Genomic DNA, 21,647 nt, shown 5'->3' with positions numbered 1-21,647 from the left:
ACACTTTAAATTATTAGTTAATTTCTCTTTGTAAATTATTAAAACACTTGTGCTATTTAAATTTTACACGAATATAACATTTTTACTGTACTGTATTTGAAACAGAATGCGAAGAAAAACGTAGTTTAATTCAACTTTAGTTTGTATTTTTTATCATGTTCATAACAAATTTGTTTAGCTTTACTTGTTTCTTTGTGTACTATGCGAGAGAGAGAGAGATAGAGAGAGAGAGAGAGAGAGAGAGAGAGAGAGAACGAGAGTACTCTTTATTGTACACAAAACGCAAAATATTAAATACAAAGAACAAGTCCAATGGGTGGTCTTATCGATAAGAGTAGACAACCATCAGATGAACAAGAATAAATTTAAGAAACAAATTACGCTTTTTTTTTCCTACCTATGCTGATAGCCTTGAGAGGCTATTTCAGTTTCACCCTAACGTGTGTAGGTGAGCTCACGGGGCTCAAACTGACCTTAGCAAGAGCAGTGCTTCGCAGAATCTACCACCTGATCGGAAACGCGACCCACTGAGAAGTGGGCTGTGTCTATGGGTTAATTCGCTCTTCGAGCCCTTCGTCGCAAGCGACGGGCTCGACGAGGACGGTGACCGGTGCTTGTGGTGCCTAAAAACACCGTTAATTAATTGGGAAAAAAATTACGCGCTGTGTAGGTACCTATCGATTGTAGTTGAAACTCTCTAGAGTTATGATGGACATTTGAAACAAGTTAACTCTCAATCTACGTCGTCTTGGAATCGTCATCCTTTTAATGTTTTCTTAGACGACATAAAGGACATTGCAGGCTCTACGTGGAAGAGGAAATGCCACGACCGGGACTTATGGCAAAGACTATAAGCAAAACAATCTTTGCCGATGTCAAATGTTTAGAAAAATTACATAAATAGTATGTACCTAAATATGAATTGAGGTTGTTCATTTTTTTTTTATTGCCTAAGCAATATGGTGTAAAGTGGTTACTGGAACCCATAGCCATCCACAACGTGAATGCACCACCCACCTTGAGATATAAGTTCTAAGGTCTCAAGTATAGTTACAACGGCTGCCCCACCCTTCAAACCGAAACGCATTACTGCCTCACGACAGAAATAGGCAGGGTGGTGGTACCCACCCGCGTGGACTCACAAGAGATCCTACCACCAGTAATTTCGCAAATTATAATTTTAAAATAAAAGCTTAAAATAAAAACTTATTTATCTTTATCTAAGATTCCATTGTAATATATTGTACAATGACTATCAAACGTTTTAAATCAGTCCTTCGCTGCTTTGTAGTATTATCCATCAATTGATCGAGCAAGAATATCACGCTGGTGTATTTCTAGTTCATCCAAATTTGTAAAAATAATGATTGTAGTTAGTTCCCCTGTGTTCGATTTGCATATTAATTTGTCAGGTTCATGTGAACCTAGTCGCGTTTGGAATACACCAGAAAAAACTACATTGAAAATTACAAAAGGAGTTTAGGTAGATTACATAAAAAATATGTTATAACACATCACATACCAATGAGATATAGCCTCGAAATCATCTCCAGGCAATGTTAAATTAGTAATTAAAATAAAAGTGTCGCTTATAAATCTATATATATAAAAATGAATGGCTGTTCGTTAGTCTCGATAAAACTCGCGAACGGCTGGACCGATTTGGCGAATTTTGATCTTGAATTATTCGTGGAAGTCCAGAAAATCCTCGGAATTAAAAAAAATATTGTTATTCCTTCGATGTGGGGACACATCGAAGGAATAACAATATTTTTTTCCGTCGGACGGATTCCTTTTGTTTGTTTTAAGTTTATTTTATATAAAAGTTTGGGTATTTTATTTATCAATTGAGGCACTATGAAGTCTGCCGGGTCAGCTAGTAATAAAAAAATTAGCGGAGAAGAACCAAACTCAGTAATTTGACGCGAAACCAAGATTCTTTTTTTTTATGGCTTAGATGGGTGGACGAGCTCACAGCCCACCTGGTGTTAAGTGGTTACTGGAGCCCATAGACATCTACAACGTAAATGCGCCACCCACCTTGAGATATAAGTTCTAAGATCTTAGTATAGTTACAACGGCTGCCCTACCCTTCAGACCGAAACGCATTACTGCTTCACGACAGAAATAGGCAGGGCGGTGGTACCTGCCCGTGCGGACTCCCAAGAGGTCCTACCACCAGTGTAAAACTACTATTACTACACTAACACTATTCCTTGACTACGCGAGCGAAGCGGCTGGTAACAGTATTATAAAAATACAAAATAAGATAAAGCACTGATTATCAAACTACGGTGAGTGCTTAACGCGTGAAAAGTCGAAATTTCGAGGCTGGCAACATATGACCGTGTTGATTTCTTCCTGATTGTCAAGGACTAGTACACAGGTATTTTACTAGTGTGGTAAATGTTTTCCCCGGGACCCATTCCGTGCCCCAACAAGAGTGACGACGACGACTTCTTATTATGTCATCCTCACCAGTCATTTGTTACAACTGGTACGCTGCTTGTGTCGTTGTTAGGACCAAATGTTTTTCTAGTAACGCCGATAACGCTACAAACTTCTAATTCAATCGGATAAGCGTGTCGAAGTTTATCAGCAGATATATTATGTGCCTATCGATATCTAATCGATTTTAAGGAAGAAAAGTATGTTCTAATTCGGTATGTTTTATATTGTTCCAAGGGACGCTACCTAAGTCGAAATAAGAAACAATTACCATCTACATTTAAGATATCGGGAAAGAAATTTATTTAAATATTGCAGAAAGTACTCTCGGTCCATCTGGTGCTGAGCTGTTACTGGAGTAACACATAAAGGTTCCAGTAACCACTTGGCACCATTGAAGTCCCTAGAAGCAAGTGAATATATCACAACCTTAATCCAACCTAAGACGTGAAGTCAAAGTCTCTCTACTGTACAACGGCTGTCCAATCTTTCAAACCAAAACGAAATATTGCTTCGCAGCAGAAATAGACAAAATAGTTGTACCTACCCGCCCGGGTACTACGCCCTATCACTGCTAATATAACTGGTTCATATTTCGCGAGCCCTCAACGTAAAGTGGAGGCAACGAAGTGCTCTCGGCGTTTCCTTGAGAAGGTTGACCCAACACGTCAATCGATTTTTATTTGTGTTCCATTGCGTGCACTAAAAAAAATTATAATTTGTTTTTATTATTTTTTTATTCTTTTTTTTTATGTTGAGTAAAATGTAAGGAGAGTAAAAGAGGGGCTTTTACTCTCCTATTTCCACAAATCTGTGAATCCTGCGCGTCATCATACTTTTGTTATAATTTGTTTAATGATTACCATACCTTCGATTTTGAGACCGATCCCAATATACCTACTGATAAAATAATGCACGACAATTGAGTCCACTGCCTTGCTCGTGTACATTACGTAATTCATAGATAATTTTAAATTAAATGATAAATCGTTTGAAAAACATTGTTAATACGCATTGATAAACATTATTTTAAACTTCAAGATCGGAATTATTTTATCGGTTCGCTCTTATCATTGTTTTGAGTCAAACGTGTCTTGACCTGGGAATGAACTAAATAATATTAATCAGGACACTCTAGACTATTTTTACTGGTGGTAGGGCCTGTTGTTTTTACTGGTGGTAGGGCCTCTTGTGAGTCCGCACTTGTAGGTACCACCACCCTGCCTATTTCTGCCGTGAAGCAGTAATGCGTTTCGGTTTGAAGGGTAGGGCAGCCGTTGTAACTATACTTGATACCTTAGAACTTATATCTCAAGGTGAGTGGCTTATTTACGTTGTAGATGTCTATGGGCTCCAGTAACCACTTAACACCTGGAGGGCTGTGAGCTCGTCCACCCATCAAAGCAATAAAAAAAAGAACATACCCAACTAAATATTAAAATATAAAGAGACTAGTTCAAATTAAATAAAAATTGTTACATTATTCTCTTTGATCTTTCTTCTTCAACCTGTGTGCACTAAATGCTGAGTGTAGGTCCCTTCATCCATTCTTTTCGGTCTCATGTCTTTTGCGTCCAGTTCTTACCAATTATTTTGTCCAGTTTATTGATCCACCTCATTGGTTGTCTCTTTTCTCACACTGCTTTAAGTTTTGCCGTTAACGCTTTTGGACGATGCATTTTTGGAACCACTGCGTGAGATCTGTCGCTAAAAAAGGCAGCATAATAGTACATACCTATCTGTGCGAGTTCATTTACATGTGATACCTATCAATTTAACGAGATCCAAGCATGTACGCTATCGATACAGTTAGTTACTATTCCAACAAGAATATGCATACTTAGAAGTAATCGCCAAACTCTTCGTAACTTACGCTGCACTGAAATCGTGTTCATGCCAATTGATTCGTCTAACAAAAGCAGATGTTCTCGAAGTACATTTAGTTCAGTTTTAAATCTCTCATCACCCTACGAATAGTTGCCGACGTTTGTGAGTAGGAATGTATTGTTACGCCAATACAAATCAACGGACTCTGATGTAACTTTACAATATAATAGCTTATACGCTGAAATAGCAGATAATAAAAATAGTTCATAAAACAGTACAATGAATGTATGAGAAGAGATGGGACGTGAGTAGAATCAAGATTTTTTCTTCTTTGTAAAATTAGCGATGCTCAAAGCAGAGCTTTATCCAAAGAAATAAAATAAGTGGTGTTCATTTTAAATCTTAGCACAATAAGTATTGTTTCCGACAAAGAATCGACTACTGTCAACCTTTGCAATGCAAAAGAACAATATAAAAACATTCTCAACAAAGCAAACAATCCTGTTTTCTAAGTAGCCAAGATTACCCATTCGTTTGAATGTCCCTAAGGTAAAGTGTTAGGACCATTTCAATTTATCTTTAAAGGGAAAAGGGAATTGAGTCCCTTTTCTGTTTAACATTCATAACTTTGTAAATTATTCACGAAGGTACGGAGTGATTTCAGCTCCTTTTTACTAACAGAAAAAGGGCAGACAGTGTTATAAATTCGTAATTATAATAAATAATACCAATAAATAGAACTTATATCTCAAGGTGGGTGGTGCATTTACGTCGTAGATGTCTATGGGCTCCAGTAACCACTTAACACCAGGTGGGCTGTGAGCTCGTCAACCGATCTAGCAATAAAAAAAAAGGAAAAAGAAATAATAAAACAAAAGGCATCTCGGGCTTGGCTTTCTTTGTGCGTTCACCCGCTGTGAATAATTTCTTCAGTTATTGAAATACTCATGCTAAGGAGTATTGTGAGCTCACGTAAGATGAACCACGGTCCTCCCTGCATCCTACTTACTTGTAAAGTATAAAACTTTAACTTGGTTCAATTCAACTCGTTAAAGACACAAGTTTGCGCGTTCACTGCGAAGAAGGACCCCTTTGTCATGGCGCCGCAATTCCAAGGAGTATCCCTGCAACCTTCCGAGAGTATCGGGATACTTGGGGTCGACATTTCGAGCGATGTCCAGTTTCGGAGTCATTTGGAAGGCAAAGCCAAGTTGGCGTCCAAAATGCTGGGAGTCCTCAACAGAGCGAAGCGGTACTTCACGCCTGGACAAAGACTTTTGCTCTATAAAGCACAAGTCCGACCTCGTGTGGAGTACTGCTCCCATCTCTGGGCCGAGGCTTCCAAATACCAGCTTCTTCCATTTGACTCCATACAGAAGATAGCCGTTCGGATTGTCGATAATCCCATTCTCACGGATCGTTTGGAGCCTCTGGGTCTGCGGAGGGACTTCGGTTCCCTCTGTATTTTGTACCGCATGTTCCATGGGGAGTGCTCTGAGGAATTGTTCGAGATGATACCAACGTCCCGTTTTTACCATCGCACCGCCCGCCACCGGAGTAGAGTTCATCCATACTACCTGGAGCCACTGCGGTCATCCACAGTGTGTTTCCAGAGATCTTTTTTGCCACGTACCATCCGGCTATGGAATAAGCTCCCCTCCACGGTGTTTCCCGAGCGCTATGTCATGTCCTTCTTCAAACGAGGCTTGTGGACAGTATTAAGCGGTAGGCAGCGGCTTGGCTCTGCCCCTGGCATTGCTGAAGTCCATGGGCGACGGTAACCACTCACCATCAGGTGGGCCGTATGCTCGTCTGCCTACAAAGCCAATAAAATAAAAAAAACTTCATATGAATACCAACATAACGTAGGCCATGAGAACGCTTCTCAATTTACAAAAATAAACAACAATATATAATGATGTGTCATATCGAATTGCTATAAATTGCTATAATTTTATTCTGTGTATTCTGGACACGGTTATTTATTTAATATATGTAGGAAAAATAATTTGATAATAATTAACTTGTGCGGTTTTTTTAAAGAATAATCAACGTGTTTATAATATTAATATTGGATGCATGTATATTTTATTATATATTATTGGGACTGACGTTGCATTAGCTATCAACAATAAACAACCTTAATACAAATATAGGAAAGTGCAATTTCATCGTTTCATTTGAATAAAAGGATACTGGAAACTAATGGTAGTCTTATCACTGTTCGAGTTATTTTCAGAAAATTCAAACAGTCATTTCTACTAATAAAACATGTTAGGGTTAGTACAGTTACAAGAGTAATATTCGCCAATTTTCAAGTTAATCAGCCGTCTTGAAGTTTGTTTCAATTACGTTGAAATATTATGTTAAATAAATAGACAGAGGTCAAACTGATAAAATTATTTTCATTAAATTAAGTCATTTTTATTTATACTTAGTCTGGCCATAAATACTGTTACAATTAAAAATAAACAAAATATTACATTTGAATTTGGAATCTGTCATTTTTATATGATTGCTCATTGAGTTTTCTCATTTTAGCGCCAATACATTGTACAATATTTTGCGATATTAAAATGGAGTGGGGTGATAAAGAGAACCGAATCGCTGTGATTGCATTACACACAGTAGGTATGGAGCCAAATGCAATTTTTAAAACTCTCCATACGCTTGTTATTAGGAAAATGTTTGTGTACCGGGCTATTAATAGGTGCAATGAGACCTCCTCTGTTTGTGACAGAAAAAGATCTGGCCGTCCACGTAGTGTTCGTACAAAAAAGGTGGTCAAAGCAGTAAGGGAAAGAATTCGAAGAAATCCTGTCCGAAAGCAAAAGATTTTATCTCGGGAGATGAAGATAGCTCCTAGAACCATGTCGCGTATTTTAAAAGATGACTTAGGACTTGCAGCCTATAAGAGACGTACTGGTCATTTCTTAACTGATAATTTAAAAGAGAATAGGGTGGTAAAATTGAAACAACTACTGAAGCGGTACGCAAAGAGAGGTCATAGAAAAATTTTGTTCACGGATGAGAAAATTTTTACAATTGAGCAACATTTTAACAAACAAAATGACAGTATTAATGCTCAAAGCTCTAAGGAAGCTTCCCAATTAGTCGACAGAGTGCAACGTGGGCACTATCCGACTTCAGTGATGGTTTGGTGGGGTATTAGCTATGAAGGAGTGACTGAGCCATACTTTTGTGAAAAAGGTATCAAAACATCGGCACAAGTGTATCAAGAAACCATTCTTGAGAAGATAGTGAAGCCCCTTAACAACACCATGTTCAATAATCAAGAATGATCCTTCCAGCTAGATTCGGCGCCAGGTCATAAAGCTCGGTCTACGCAGTCTTGGTTGGAAACGAACGTTTCGGACTTCATCAGAGCTGAAGACTGGCCGTCGTCTAGTCTCGATCTTAATCCGCTGGATTATGATTTATGGTCAGTTTTAGAGAGTACGGCTTGCTCTAAACGCCATGATAATTTGGAGTCCCTAAAACAATCCGTACGATTGGCAGTGAAAATTTTTCCAATGGAAAGAGTGCGTGCTTCTATTGATAACTGACCTCAACGTTTAAAGGACTGTATTGCAGACAATGGAGACCACTTCGAATAAGCTTTTTATACTTTAAATTGTTTTATATTTATGTATTAAACTAACACACTGTAAAAGTAATAAATGTTATTTGCAATAGATTTTATTTTTTTATTTTTTATTGTAACAGTATTTATGGCCAGACTAAGTATATCGCAGTGCTCGTGGCATTAGGACAAAGTAATATAATTTTTGGTAAGGTCATCGATTCTTGATACATGTCAAAATATATGATATTAATTGAACGCCTTAAAGTTAGTGAAAAATACATTGTTGAAAGATTCCATTACATAAATAGAATCTGATATATTACAAACTAACAAAATCATTTTATAAAGATATACATACTATTTGCGTAGTGTAAATATGTTACAAAGATACTTGTTGTTTTATTGAGTTAAAATTTACGGGGGCAGTAAAGTGATCTTTAAACAGAAACCGAAGAGACTATCATCGAATAAATAGAGAAAATAGATATGTCTATATTATATGTGTATATATGAGCATACCCGCCCCTCTCGGGAACTTAGATTCCGTGCTTCACTTCATATTGATTTATTTATTATATAATATATTACATTATAATCATGTTGCTATACTGAGACCTTAGAACTTATATCTCAAGATGGGTCGTGCATTTACGTTGTAGATGTCTATGGGATCCAGTAACCACTTAACACCAGGTGGGCTGTGAACTCGTCCACACATCTAAGCAATAAAAAATAAATAATAAAAATATACATTTTCTTTTTTTATTATTTTACTGCACTACGACTCGTTGTTTTCAAAATTGATTCAAGTATATCATATAATATATTATATAATATAAATCTATAGTAAAATATAGAGCAGGGCTGTCCAAATCATGATCCAGTCTCATGTTTATGCGGCCCGCTGAAATTATAATTAAAAATCTTATCGCAATAAAGACAAAAAACATTACAAAAACTCGTATACATTTAGTTTAGATGATTCGTAATTTCTAGTTCATCAACAACTCTAGTTTGGACAGCCCTAGTGAGGAGTACATGTATAATTTAGCATAACAACAAGCACTAAAGAATGTACGAAAACTTTTAATATAATTTCCGAGTAATCAAATAGTTTATCACGCGCTTCGCTGTCACATATGACACTATGTTAATGAACTCCGATAAAGAGATAACCTTTATTTATATACCTAACGTAATTCTATTTAATACGCTTTGGGCTTTGCTTATTTGAGCAATTAAAATATTAAAACAAATGGTTGTAGGTTACTGGTGGTAGGATCTCTTGTGAGTCCGCGCGGGTAGGTACCACCATACTGCCTATTTCTGCCGTAAAGCAGTAATGCGTTTCGGTTTGAGGGGTGGGGCAGCCGTTGTAACTATACTTGAGACCTTAGAACTTATATCTCAAGGTGGGTGGCGCATTTACGTTGTGGATGTCTATGGGCTCCAGTAACCACTTAACACCAGGTGGGCTATTAGCTCGTCCACCCATCTAAACAATAAAAAAAAAATAATAATATGCAAAACCATGACCGCTGACAAGGTTGAAATGAAAAGATATGAGCACAGAACTGGAGGTTTCACGAATTTAGACTTAAGCATTGAAGTTCATAATGTTTCGAGAGATTCATTGTGCCTACTGTTTCGAACTATTCAACCTCGTTCGCTGAATGCGGCTGCAGATAACATTGTTTACTACTCCACAACGAGAAGCTAAGTCCTTATAATAACAATAATATTACAAACACGAAAGCATTTTTGTTACGTGTTTGTTTAACTTCTGTCGTAACAATGGAACAAGTAAAGAATTGTAACCGCTTAAATGTAGTGTAGTTTAAATGTCAAAAATTGACATATTAAGCTACTTTCGTCCTTAAAAAATAACATATTTTCGGTTATTTATCGAAGCGTCGGAGACCTTAAGGTTTAGACGGCGGGTCTTCCCGTGTTGAGTAATTTCATGTACCTATGACGGTAGCCATCATAGAACACACGATATTTGATAGATGCCTGAATCTCGCTTACGACATTTTCAAGATAAGTATACTTTTTTTTATTGCCCTTGTACGCAGACAAGGACAATAAAAAATAAATAAAACACAGCCCACTGAGTTTCTCGCCGGATCTTCTCAGTGGGTAGATTCTGTGAAGCACTGCTCTTGCTAGGGCCAGTGTTAGCAACACTTCGGGTTTGAGTTCCGAGAGCTCACCTATACGCTAGGGTGAAGTTGAAATAGCCTCTCAAGGCTATCAGCATAGGTAGGAAAAAAAAGACTTTCTGACCGTCGGTCTACCGAGCAATATGACACGCTCGGTGGAAGATCTTAGCTCCGTCGTTAAGCCTTCCAAACCACCCGGATTCCCGAATTCAAATCCCCCGATATACGGTCATTTATATATCTAAATAATTACGTACTAAAGCGTATGTCACGTTTTCCACATTCACAAATTACACCCACTAAAAAAAATATAAAAAAGATTGGTAATGAAAAATACTAAAATATCATAACCCTCGAAATTTATACACAGACAGATAAAATTACATTAACGCTTCGAAGATAATTTTATTAAACAAAATGTCAGTCTGCAGTGCTGTTTGTGGTTGACAAACCAATTGAAATTCCAAAAGATAAATTACGCATAATATGTATATAATTGATAAGAGTACTTTAAAATTTGCGTATTTGAAAACAAATTTCATTTGGTGATCGAGTTACTTTAAAAATCATTTGCAGTAAGTCTTCTGAGTTATTATAATAATAATAATAATAAGCCCTTTATTTCTTGCTTTACAAAGTTTAAAAAAAATATATAATAAATATAAATGTATGTATAAGTATTTAGAATGTAAAAGAGTTTTGTAATAAATCAGTAAAATTTAGTTAGCAAGAACCCCGGATCGGGTAAAGGCCTCCTCCAAAGATGCCCAAGCGTCTCTATCCTGTGCTACGTCTATCCAGTTTGGGCCAGCTGTTCGTCTAAGATCGTCTTCCCATCTGGTTAGTGGTCTCCCTCGACTTCTCTTGCCCGTTGGGCCGCTCCAAGATGTAACTTTCGCAGTCCATCTCTGGTCTGTATATCTCGCGACATGGCCAGCCCATTTCATTTTAGTTTTAGTGCATAAGTCAGGGCGTCGGTCGCGTTAGTGGTTCTTCTTATCTTAGTATGCCTTACCTTATCCATCTTCCTTATTTTGAGCATACGCCTCTCCATCCCCCTTTGACAAGTCCTGATTTTATTTGTGGCTTTAGAGGAGAACTTCCACCTCTGGCACCCATACGTCAGGCATGGTAAGAGACTTGAGTTCATAACTTTTGTTTTGATGTCTGTGTGCATATTACTTTTGAAAATTTCCTTTAGGTTCCAAAATTTATTCCATGTCGATTGAACCCTTCTTTCCATTTCTAGTATGTCGCTGTTTTTGGCAAAACTTAGCAGTTTTCCCAAGTATATGTATTTCTCTACATATTCTAGTGGCTCTCCATTGATTTTTTCTGAGTTATTATACTATACTAATTTATTACATATTAATTATACAGCCCGTGTTAGAGTAATTAAATGTGTAATGCGAAGTTTTTGTGGTTAGTCGTTAATAGCCTTCTGTCAGTTCTGTGGTCGTTAGACAGTCGCTGATTGAGGATGTCCTAACGCACTTCCAACATCTATCGTATCAGCTTAAAGAATTCACTATATAAACAAAAGTCGAAGTTACCCAATACTTCTAAGTTCATTTTTTTTTTATTACAGATGATTATTTATACAGTTAAGTATGATAAATTGTGTATGTCATATTGGAAAATGTTGCCATGTGAAAAAAAAACTATAATATAAAATAATCTATAATTTTATCAACACTATTTTATGAAAAAATCTTAAACAATTCTTTAACAGCTTATCCTCTTTAATGTATACTTATTTTGTTTAAATTTCATTGCGATTCATGAACAAATATCCGTTTTAGAAAAGCAAACACTCTCAGAATTAATATGCGAATTGAACAAACATATAACAACGAGGTACTTCATCTCATATCCAAAAATAACAACTGCTATCCATGGATTCATTTATAATGTGTTAACTGCCGATATATTTTTAAACGTTTAACACGTTCTCACTAGTTCATTACGATTACCATATTTGTATTAATTTGAGACTGATTACGGGAACAACCCCGCCCACGCGATGAAACACGAAAATAGCCAAGAACTACTTTGTATATTTCCTCAATTTTAGTTTAAAAACATGACATAAACGTCAATTATATTGAATAAACTTTCATTTAAAATAAGATATAATAAGATATTAACTAATATGTTAATCATTATAATGCTATAGTACATACAATTATAATACTTTAATAGTTATAGCACAATAATGGCAATAATACTTTTTTTTAACCGAAATTATCTGATTTTAACTGAAATTACTAATTTGAATCTTAATGAAATGCTTCTGAAGATTTCGTTTTTACAGCTCGTGAATTGCACGCTTTTTTTTTATTACCACTTACTTAATTTTTTTCTAAGATATCATGTGAATCAAGCATCTATCATAGGCTAAACAAACATCATCTTTATTAAATAAGTTCTGAATATTTAAATAACGCTACGAAAACAAACAAAAACGTTTTTATTTGAACAAATTTATATTATAGGTTTATAAAAACAAACACTAACATCCATAAAGACGGTAATAGAACTTCCTAAGGCGCAGTTAATTTTTTTTATGTTTGTCCATAGTTGTTGTTGTTGCTCACGGCTAAATAATAATAGTGGTTTCGATAAACTTAAGAGAATGCCTCAGAAGTCGTTTGAATTGATTAGAATAGGCAGCTGGTTGGCTGTGCCCCTGGCATTGCTGACGTCTGTGTGAGACGATGACCACTTTCCGTCGGGTGAGCCGTATGTTCGACTGCCTACTGTGCAAATAAAATTCATTATTTCAATTCGAAAGAGAAACACGTCGGGAAAACTCTATTCTTTACTTTATTCAGTCAGTAGTTAACTTAAGATAAATCATTATACTTTAACTGTGTCGTCTTTTATCTGTTTTGTTTCTCTTTGAGAATCAGAACAATTTCTGAAACAATCAATATTTATATTTCACTGAATTTCAGTCTTAATAGGTATACTCTTCAGACGTGAACTAATAATATAAGTTTCAGTGAAAATAATAGCGATATTTATCTGATATTTACTAGTTCCGATTGTTGATCGAAAACAGTATCCTATATATTATTTTAATAGTTATATACAATAGGATAAAGGCAACCCTATTTCCAATTTGATGTTTAGATTATGCAGTAATTTCGGCAAAAACAAAATTACCAAATCCATTGTGTACTTTTTTATAGTATTACTCGTGTAGCTTCTCACAGTTCTTTCATAAACCTTGTTTCTTGAAATTAGTGTACAGCAAATTATATATCATTAATTTAGCCATGCGTATTTGCTTTTTTTTTTTTAATGTTTTCCCTATGCGAAAGAGTGCCGCTGGGATTGACGATAATCTCAACTTCACGGATCGTTCCTCTGGGCCCACGGAGTGATTTCGTGTCTCCCAGTGTTTTGTAGCGTATGTTTCATGAGGACTACCTTGAAGAATTCTTTGAGATGATCCCGTTATATAATTAACATTTACACTGCTTGCCACCGAAGTGGGCTCCATCAATACGCTACCTAGAATCATAGTGCTTATCTACAGTGCGATCCTAGATATATTTTTTGCCACATACCATCCGGATTTGGAATGAAATTTCTTTACACGTCATTTCGGATCCTCCCGATCCACTAACGGTGCTTTTAAGTACTTCAAGCATCGGTCACCGTTTTCGTCGAACTCGTCGCTCGCGACGAAGGGCTCGACGAGTAAATTAACCCTCAGACACAGCCCACTGAGTTTCTCGCCGGATCTTCTCAGTGGGTCGCGTTTCCGATCCGGTGGTAGATTCTGCGAAGCACGGCTCTTGCTAGGATTCGTGTTAGCAACTTCGTCAGGTTGGAGCCCCGTGAGCTCACCTACTAGTTAAGGTTCCGCTGAAATAGCCTCTCAAGGTTATCAGCTTAGGTAGAAAAAAAAAAAACTTACACGGTGTTTTCTGAGCGCCTCCGTGACCTATGCCTCTCCAATGACCCTGACATTGCTCACATCCATGAATGACGATAACTCACTATCAGGTGGGCCGTATAATCGGCTGCCAATCAAAAGCAAAAAATATAATATGTATTTACACTCGCATTGGTGAAACATAAGTTCCAACCGTACTCGTCGAACTCGCCAAAGAGTTCCACGTGCAATCTAACCTAAACATCAGCCCGCTGAGTTTCTCGCCGGATCTTCTCAGCGGGTCGCGATTGCGATCCGATAGTAAATTCATTTGCGAAGCAGCTACTCTTGAGTTGTTAGGTCTCCTTTAGAGGCGCTCGGGTAGCTGTTAGCAAGTCCCGCCCTTCCTGGCTGAGCCCTCGCTCGCCCACCTGCCCTGGTAAAACTGGAAAGGCCCCCGGGCCACCACTAATCTCTCAAACATAAAAAACACTAGTTCCAAATCTCAATAGTACATACGTATGCGCAATCGTTATCGACTATCCTCCCAAGCCTTCAAACCGCAGCGCATGACTGCGTAGGAGCAGAAATAAGCCCGAGATTGCAATATCTATCCGGCTCTACCGTAGTGTTTGTCCAATCATAATTATGTTATTATTCGAAGTACAAAAGTCGAAACGAGTACAATAATGTCGATTAAAAAAAATATTCTAGATATTTCATTATTTTTTTTGCTTAGATGGGTGGACGAGCTCACAACCCACCTGATGTTAAGTGGTTACTGGAGCCCACAGACATCTACAACGTACATGCGCACCCACCTTGAGATATAAGTTCTAAGTTCTCAGTATAGTTCTAAATTCTGATTTAACTATACACAAGAAGACATATTGTGTAGCCTAACATTAAGTGTTAGCGTTGAAAGTAATTTTTCAATTTCAGTTTTAAATTTTCTTGCTAAGCATGTTTCGAAAACAAAACGCAAAACACGCAACCAGGAACACAGTATATAAACTTTATTTTTAACATATACGTCCAATGACAAATGACAAATTATGGACAATTATAATGCCCGACTCTCGACCAAGTTAATGTCAATCACTAATTTCTATTCGATATTCAAGCACAATTTACTCATTACTAAAACAATATGTCGTTAAGAACTCGAGAATAAATTATTAAAGTCACCTTGCAAATTCATGTTTTCACCGCCACTTTAAAACCAAGAAATATAATAATGATTAGCATTCGTGTAAAATGCTTGTAATTTTTTTTATTTATTGGTTAGATGGAAATTTCGATAAAAGTTTTCCAAATCTATAGGTTTAATATATATAAATATAATATAATATAAATATATATAAATAAATTCTATAGGTATAATAATTTGACATTAAAAATGTCAAATTATGTTTGTTTGTTTGTCTTTCACTCAAGTAGAATCGATTTAACGTATTTTTTTAAAGTGATAGTATTAGGTCAGGAGAGTGACATAGGCTTTTATACCAAGAAAACATTCCATTCTCACGGGAAACTACACTGACACTTTTCCTAGACACCGCTGCGAATCCGCGGGTAACGGCTCTTCTATATATTAATACGTGAAGCCAAAACTTTGTATCCCTTTTTACGAAAATTGCGCGTACAGAGGAGTATGAAATTTTCCACACTTATAGAGAATATAGAGAAGAAGTGCACAATGCTAATATATTTTTTAAATAATGCATAAAAGATACATTAAATCAATAAAGAAAACATTACACACACTACATACTATGTATTTGATGCACACACGCATGCATACTTTTGTCAAACTTTTGTTCTTGGCGTCTGTTGTCAAATTGAGAATAGATTAAATATTGTTTGCCTTTGTTAATATTTTTATAGGGTAGTCTTGGCGAAATTTGTGATTATATATCATAATAGTGTACAAACTTACAATTCCAATTAATTATAGTCGAATTTCGACTACATACTGCGGGAACCTCTATAATATTCATTTCTTCAGATACTAGCCTTTGCACCTTAAATAATATTGTATAAAACATCAATAGATAAACACGAACACAACGGAATAACGTACAGTATCTTTCAATTAGTTGAGCAGGCTTTGATGTAAAACTAAGAATTTATTTGTCGTAAAACTGGATTCTCATTAAATACCGAGATGATTTATTAAACTTGAATCGATTTTATTATACAGGTTTAACAAAATTTAAATACATTTGCTCACTCATACGACTTTACATAATTGTAGAGCTCATTTTAAATTAGATATCAGTTTGACATACGACTGTGAAATGAAAAGTGAAAACCCTAATCTAATATATAAAATTCTCGTATCACAATGTTCGTTCCCATACTCCTCCGAAGCCGCTGGACCGATTCTCATGAAATTTTTTATGCATATTCAGTAAGCCTGAGAATCGGCTACTATCTATTTTTCATACCCCTAAGTGATTAGGGTTGTCCACCCCTAACTTTTTTTTTTTATTTGGACTTTTTTTTTTGTTATAATCAGTCGTGGTTGAATGAGGTTTTGTTATTTTTATTATATATTCCCTCATCGTTCACAGCACTACATACCTCTTTCACTCATGTACCACATCCTTACACACTTACAATAAGTTAGTTTTTTTTTCTACACTAGAAATTCCCTAGAAATCTTATATATGGCAAAACAATGTTTGCCGGGTCAGCTAGTAAAATATAATATTATTGTGTAATTGTTACGTGTTATTCAAATCGAAAATAGTATTTCTAGACCTTTTAAGTCTTATTTTCCGTTTGAATTTCTTATTTGTACGTAATATGAGATTATGAAAAACCTACAAAGCATTATTAATGTTCCATTTACCATACTGAAATGCACAATCATGAAAGAAAACAGAATGATAAGATAAGACTAACGTTGTTTTAACCATTAAAAGACTTCAAGTAGTAAAATCAATCGACTAAACGAAGGCGCAAAAATATTGTATGTATGTACATACTATGTATATGGGCTTTCTTTTTTCGCCTTGGGACGCGTTTTTTTTTAATTTTTTTTTATTGCTTAGATGGATGGACGAGCTCACAGCCCACCTGGTGTTAAGTGGTTACTGGAGCCCATAGACATCTACAACGTAAATGCGCTACCCACCTCGAGATATAAGTTCTAAGATCTCAGTATAGTTACAACGGCTACCCCACCCTTCGAACCGAAACGCATTACTGCTTCACGGCGGAAATAGGCGGGGTGGTGGTACCTACCCGTGCGGACTCCCAAGAGGTCCTACCACCAGTGATAAATCCGGATTCCGATCCGGTGGTAGATTCTGCGAAGCACTACTCTTGCTAGGGTTAGTGTTAGCAAATTCTGTCAGGTTGAGCCTGTGAGCTCACATACCTATCCGGGCGTAGCTGGAATAGCCTTATATAGGCTTACTGAGCATATAAGCTTACTTACTGATGGTAGGACATCTTGTGAGTCCGCGCGGGTAGGTACCACCACCCTGCCTATTTCTACCGTGAAGCAGTAATGCGTTTCAGTTTGAAGGGTGAGGCAGCCATTGTAACTATACTTGAGACCTTAGAACTTATATCTCAAGGTCGGTGGCGCATTTACGTTGTAGATGTCTATGGGCTGCAGTAACCATTTAACAGCAGGTGGGCTGTGAGCTCGTCCACCTATCTAAGCAATAAAAAAAAAGCAGAGTAGGTAGGAAAAAATGTCAGCAGTCCACTCAACAGCTGTTAATACAATTGAGTTTTCCATCTCATATTCCAAGATGAGCGTCGGTACTTACATTGTGATGTATAAGTACTCTGCAACCTTATCAGTGGCGGGCCGTGAGTTCCTACACCCACCTAACGTAATAAAAAAGCAATAAAATAAAACTTTGTCACGTGCATAATCTTGTTGACATGTATAATGTTGAATTACAAAAGAACCTAGAAATAAAGAAAAACAAATATATACATGACATAAAATATTATTTGTGTTGTTACCTATACAAATAGTCGGCATTGTATTACGCAAGTGAATGCATAATGTTACTATCAAGAGACATTGTTTTATAGTTATTATGCACATTAAGTGTAGAATAGCAGAACCATGAAGCTTATCGTTCACGGTGATATGGGACGTAGTTAATAAAAAACATATTGGTACACGCTTTCGTAATATGAACTCTGAATTAGTTGCATCAGTCGATAAAACTACATACCCCGTAGACCAGGTGAAGTACTAACCAAAGACCCGTCAAACCGTAATGATAACTTCGATTTGAAAACTTCTGCAATTGTGACTGCCATCTTTCTAAAGGATTTTATGACCTGGTAACTAAGACCTTTAGGTCGTGTCTTATTTTAATTTATATTAATATTTTTATAAAAAGTGATAATATGAAATGAAATGAAATGAGAAGATATGGGATGATATATAATCTCAGTAAAATGGCGGGCGCTTATTGAGATTTTTTTCAGTGAACTTTTTGGAGGATCCCGAGGAGTTACGTCCAGTGGCTTTGTTTTTTTTTCCCACATTTGTGCACTTTCACAGATATTAAACAGCTAATAAACCACCGTTATTACACATTTAAACCTGAAGAAACACTAAATAGACAAAATAAAACAAATCACACAACTTCACTCCTCGCGTTCCCGCCAAAAAGTCCTGTGACTGTCATCAGTTCGCGGACATAACCTTAAAAACAGAATGCACTGCAGCAGTTCATTGACCTTAAAGACAATCAATATAAGCTTCATTTAGAAATGATTTTGTAGTTGCCAACATCGAAACAATACCATTAACGAATTTATATTGTTTAATGTTATATTGTTTATTTATATTTTATATTGTCAACGTCAGTAGCATAAAGTTGCATCTGATTAGAGCCAATTCGCTGATTAATGTATTTATTTTCATAGGGAAATCAATTAAATAGCAACCCGACTATTTCAAGTAACCTCATTCCTAAATGGGCATTATAGATATTCGCATTGAACTAATTAAAATTTAAAATGAACAATTTGAATATTTGTACTGATTTACAGTTCACAACACAATATGAGCTATTTTTTTTAATAGATGTCAATACAGTTTATTTCAAAGAATTGTTTATGCATAACCATTTTAGTCGTGTAATGTCGATCTAGAATATTATGCTATACATTTTATACATCTCTCCATATCTTCAAGTGGGTGTCGTAAAAGGCGATTGTGGAGTTCACCCGAGAATGGGCAGCAACATTCTCTGATTAATAAATCAATATACTGCGGTCGCCAACCCACATTTACTGGTGCCAATCCTTATTGAAATCTTGCATTAGTGAGCATTAATATGCTGTCTTTCAGCTTTGTCTTCTCATAATTGCGGGTCGCATAGAGGGCAAGCAAGCCGCGGGCAGAACACCAGCCAGATGCAGAACCACTTAGTGGTAGTCTGTACCATGCGGTCCGTGCCACCCATGATCGAACACAGTGGAAGAACGTCACATGTGGTCGCGATCCTCAGCATTGAGGAAACGATATAGAAGAAGATCACTTTAAGAACGTCTATACTTATATACGTCGTCCTCTTAAACTGTATACGGCTCGTGCAAATTTATTTTACGGTAGGAAATTTTGTGATTGTACAGTGAATATGTTATAAAACAATTTTATCATTTCGTGTTTAAAGGCACTTATGAAACTCATAAAACAACGAGACACAAAACATTTCCGTTTATTTATTTAAGTCTTGTGACCGAGATAATGTTCCTGTTTGAAATCAAACAAAGCTATGATAATTGCAAGACATTCGTGTTGAATACGGACTCAGTTGCTAGGAACATTCCGTAAAGAAAGGTGCGTTTAGTTCAAGTATTAATTAATATTAAATTCGTTATGCTTTATTATTTGTTTTCGATATTTTTAATGTTAACGACCTACCTTGTCTTGAAGAGGATCAAAACCAGACACAAGGTATTTAGTTACAAATTGATATGATTTAAAGTTCTTGGTAGCAGAGTCCAATCTTTAAATCGCAGATTTACGCCTTGTGAATTATTCCGTGCAGCAAGTATCTCCCTGAACTTTTTAAGTTGTTAGCAAGCTTTATGTGGCACAATTAACTAACCTCCACAGAGAGAATCTCTATAAAAATCTTTCTTCATTACCCCAATTTCATCCGAATACCAAGAAACGCCCTCTCAAAAATGCAAATATCTGGTAAATAATATTTAACGTCAGCCAATACGTTTATGAACTCCTCAATGTATTTTACTGTGTGTAGACGGACTGACTGCCCACGTGATGTTCAATGGTCGTGGTTGTTTAAAGATATCAGCAATGTCAGGGTACAGCCAAGCCGCTACCTTCGTAGGCGGAGAAATGGTTTTCATATCTCTTTTAGTTAACTAACCCGAACTGTTATTTTTATATGATTTGTAGTGGCATCATAGTTATAGCATCGAGCCAATTTCGATAGTATAATAATATTATGTAAATAATTAAGGTTGATTTTTCATTTTGGTCTATTGATTAAAATGAGTGCTGAGAAATCTAAAAATGTACTTCGATTTACTCATGTAACAATAATAATATAAAAGAAATATAATTCACTATGAAAAACGCAAAGAGACAAAACGTCAGAGCACGACGGAATAAGCAACGAAGTACTAAAACAAATGAAACAAACAATAGCAACTATTCTCAAAGAAATCATTAATAATATCATCAACACAGAAATAATTGCCAAGCAATGGACTAAGTAAACACTTGTAACTCAATAATAAAATCAAATATAGTGTATAGTATAAATGTAATCAAAATACCCCTGGTTTTTTAAAAGTAAATCTTGGAGATTTAGTTGGCACATAACGCACAGCCGCACATAACGACAGATAAACTTGTTCCACACACTACAGAGCTTACGAATTACGCATTCTGCGGTTTGCCGAGGCAGAATTTGGTTTACCGAACTATGCGACTTCGAGCTTTGCACGAGGCAATGTAGAACAACAAAGCCAACACACAATTTTCGTTACTAAAACTAATTTTATCATGTGACTGTTATCTTTTTTGAACTTCATAGTTTTAGATACATATTATACTGATATTAACTCTTAGAATTACTTGTTTATTACAACATTTAATGCGATTTATGATAAGATTACTTACTTTGGATGAGACATCATAAAAAAGTTTAGGATTAAAATAGTTGTTTCGAACTCGAGACTCCAAGAAAAAGACAAGTAATCTGTTTACAAACTCGTCTTGTTATACGTATTTTAAATATATCTAAATATTAATACGTGAAGCAAAAACTTTGTACCCCTTTTTACGAAAGATTCGCGGACGGAGGAGTATGAAATTTCCCACACTTATAAACAATAGAGAGAAGGAGTGCAGAATAATATCATTTTTTTTAATTATAAAAAGACATTAAATCAATAAAAAAAACATTACAGACACTACCATGTATTTGATACACACACACGCATGTATACTATTTGTTTATTGTCAAACTTTTCTTATTGGTTATAGTCTGTGATCTAATTGAACGACCTACGAATTGAATGACCTACCTTAGACTTGAGGTCGAATTCTATGGTATCCAATATATGAGCAATCAACAGTAGCCAGTAGAGCCTTTTTTATTAAACGATTTACTTCATCAGATTGATAATTAAACTTATACTTAAGTTTTGGCCGAGATCGAACCACGTTTTCGTTATATTAGAACCGCAATACCAAAGTCAACAACAAATGTTA

At 36.0% G+C, this 21,647-nt stretch overlaps 1 protein-coding gene across 5 annotated transcripts in view; it reads left to right on the top strand.

The window, feature by feature from the left end:
• Glob1 (globin 1) overlaps positions 1-21,647 on the top strand; it is a 33,930-nt gene that overhangs the window by 582 nt on the left and 11,701 nt on the right. Inside the window, exon 1 of one of the 5 annotated variants that reach the window (XM_089734525.1) lies at positions 10,577-10,598. The exons of 2 other annotated variants lie outside the window; for them this stretch is intronic. Coding sequence is in view for 1 of the 3 variants with exons in the window: in XM_028188123.2 (XP_028043924.2) it covers positions 19,779-19,856 (78 nt within the window). In the remaining 2 variants the exon portion in view is untranslated. Of the gene's footprint in view, positions 1-10,576; positions 10,599-19,581; positions 19,857-21,647 lie in introns of those variants that run through there. 2 more of the 5 variants (XM_028188126.2, XM_028188123.2) reach the window with 2 other exon arrangements.

Source organism: Bombyx mandarina, chromosome 17 (assembly GCF_030267445.1).
Source record: "Bombyx mandarina strain Sakado chromosome 17, ASM3026744v2".
NCBI lineage: Eukaryota > Metazoa > Arthropoda > Insecta > Lepidoptera > Bombycidae > Bombyx > Bombyx mandarina.
Note: the sequence above shows the minus strand (reverse complement) of the source record. Positions and strands in the feature narration are given on the sequence as shown.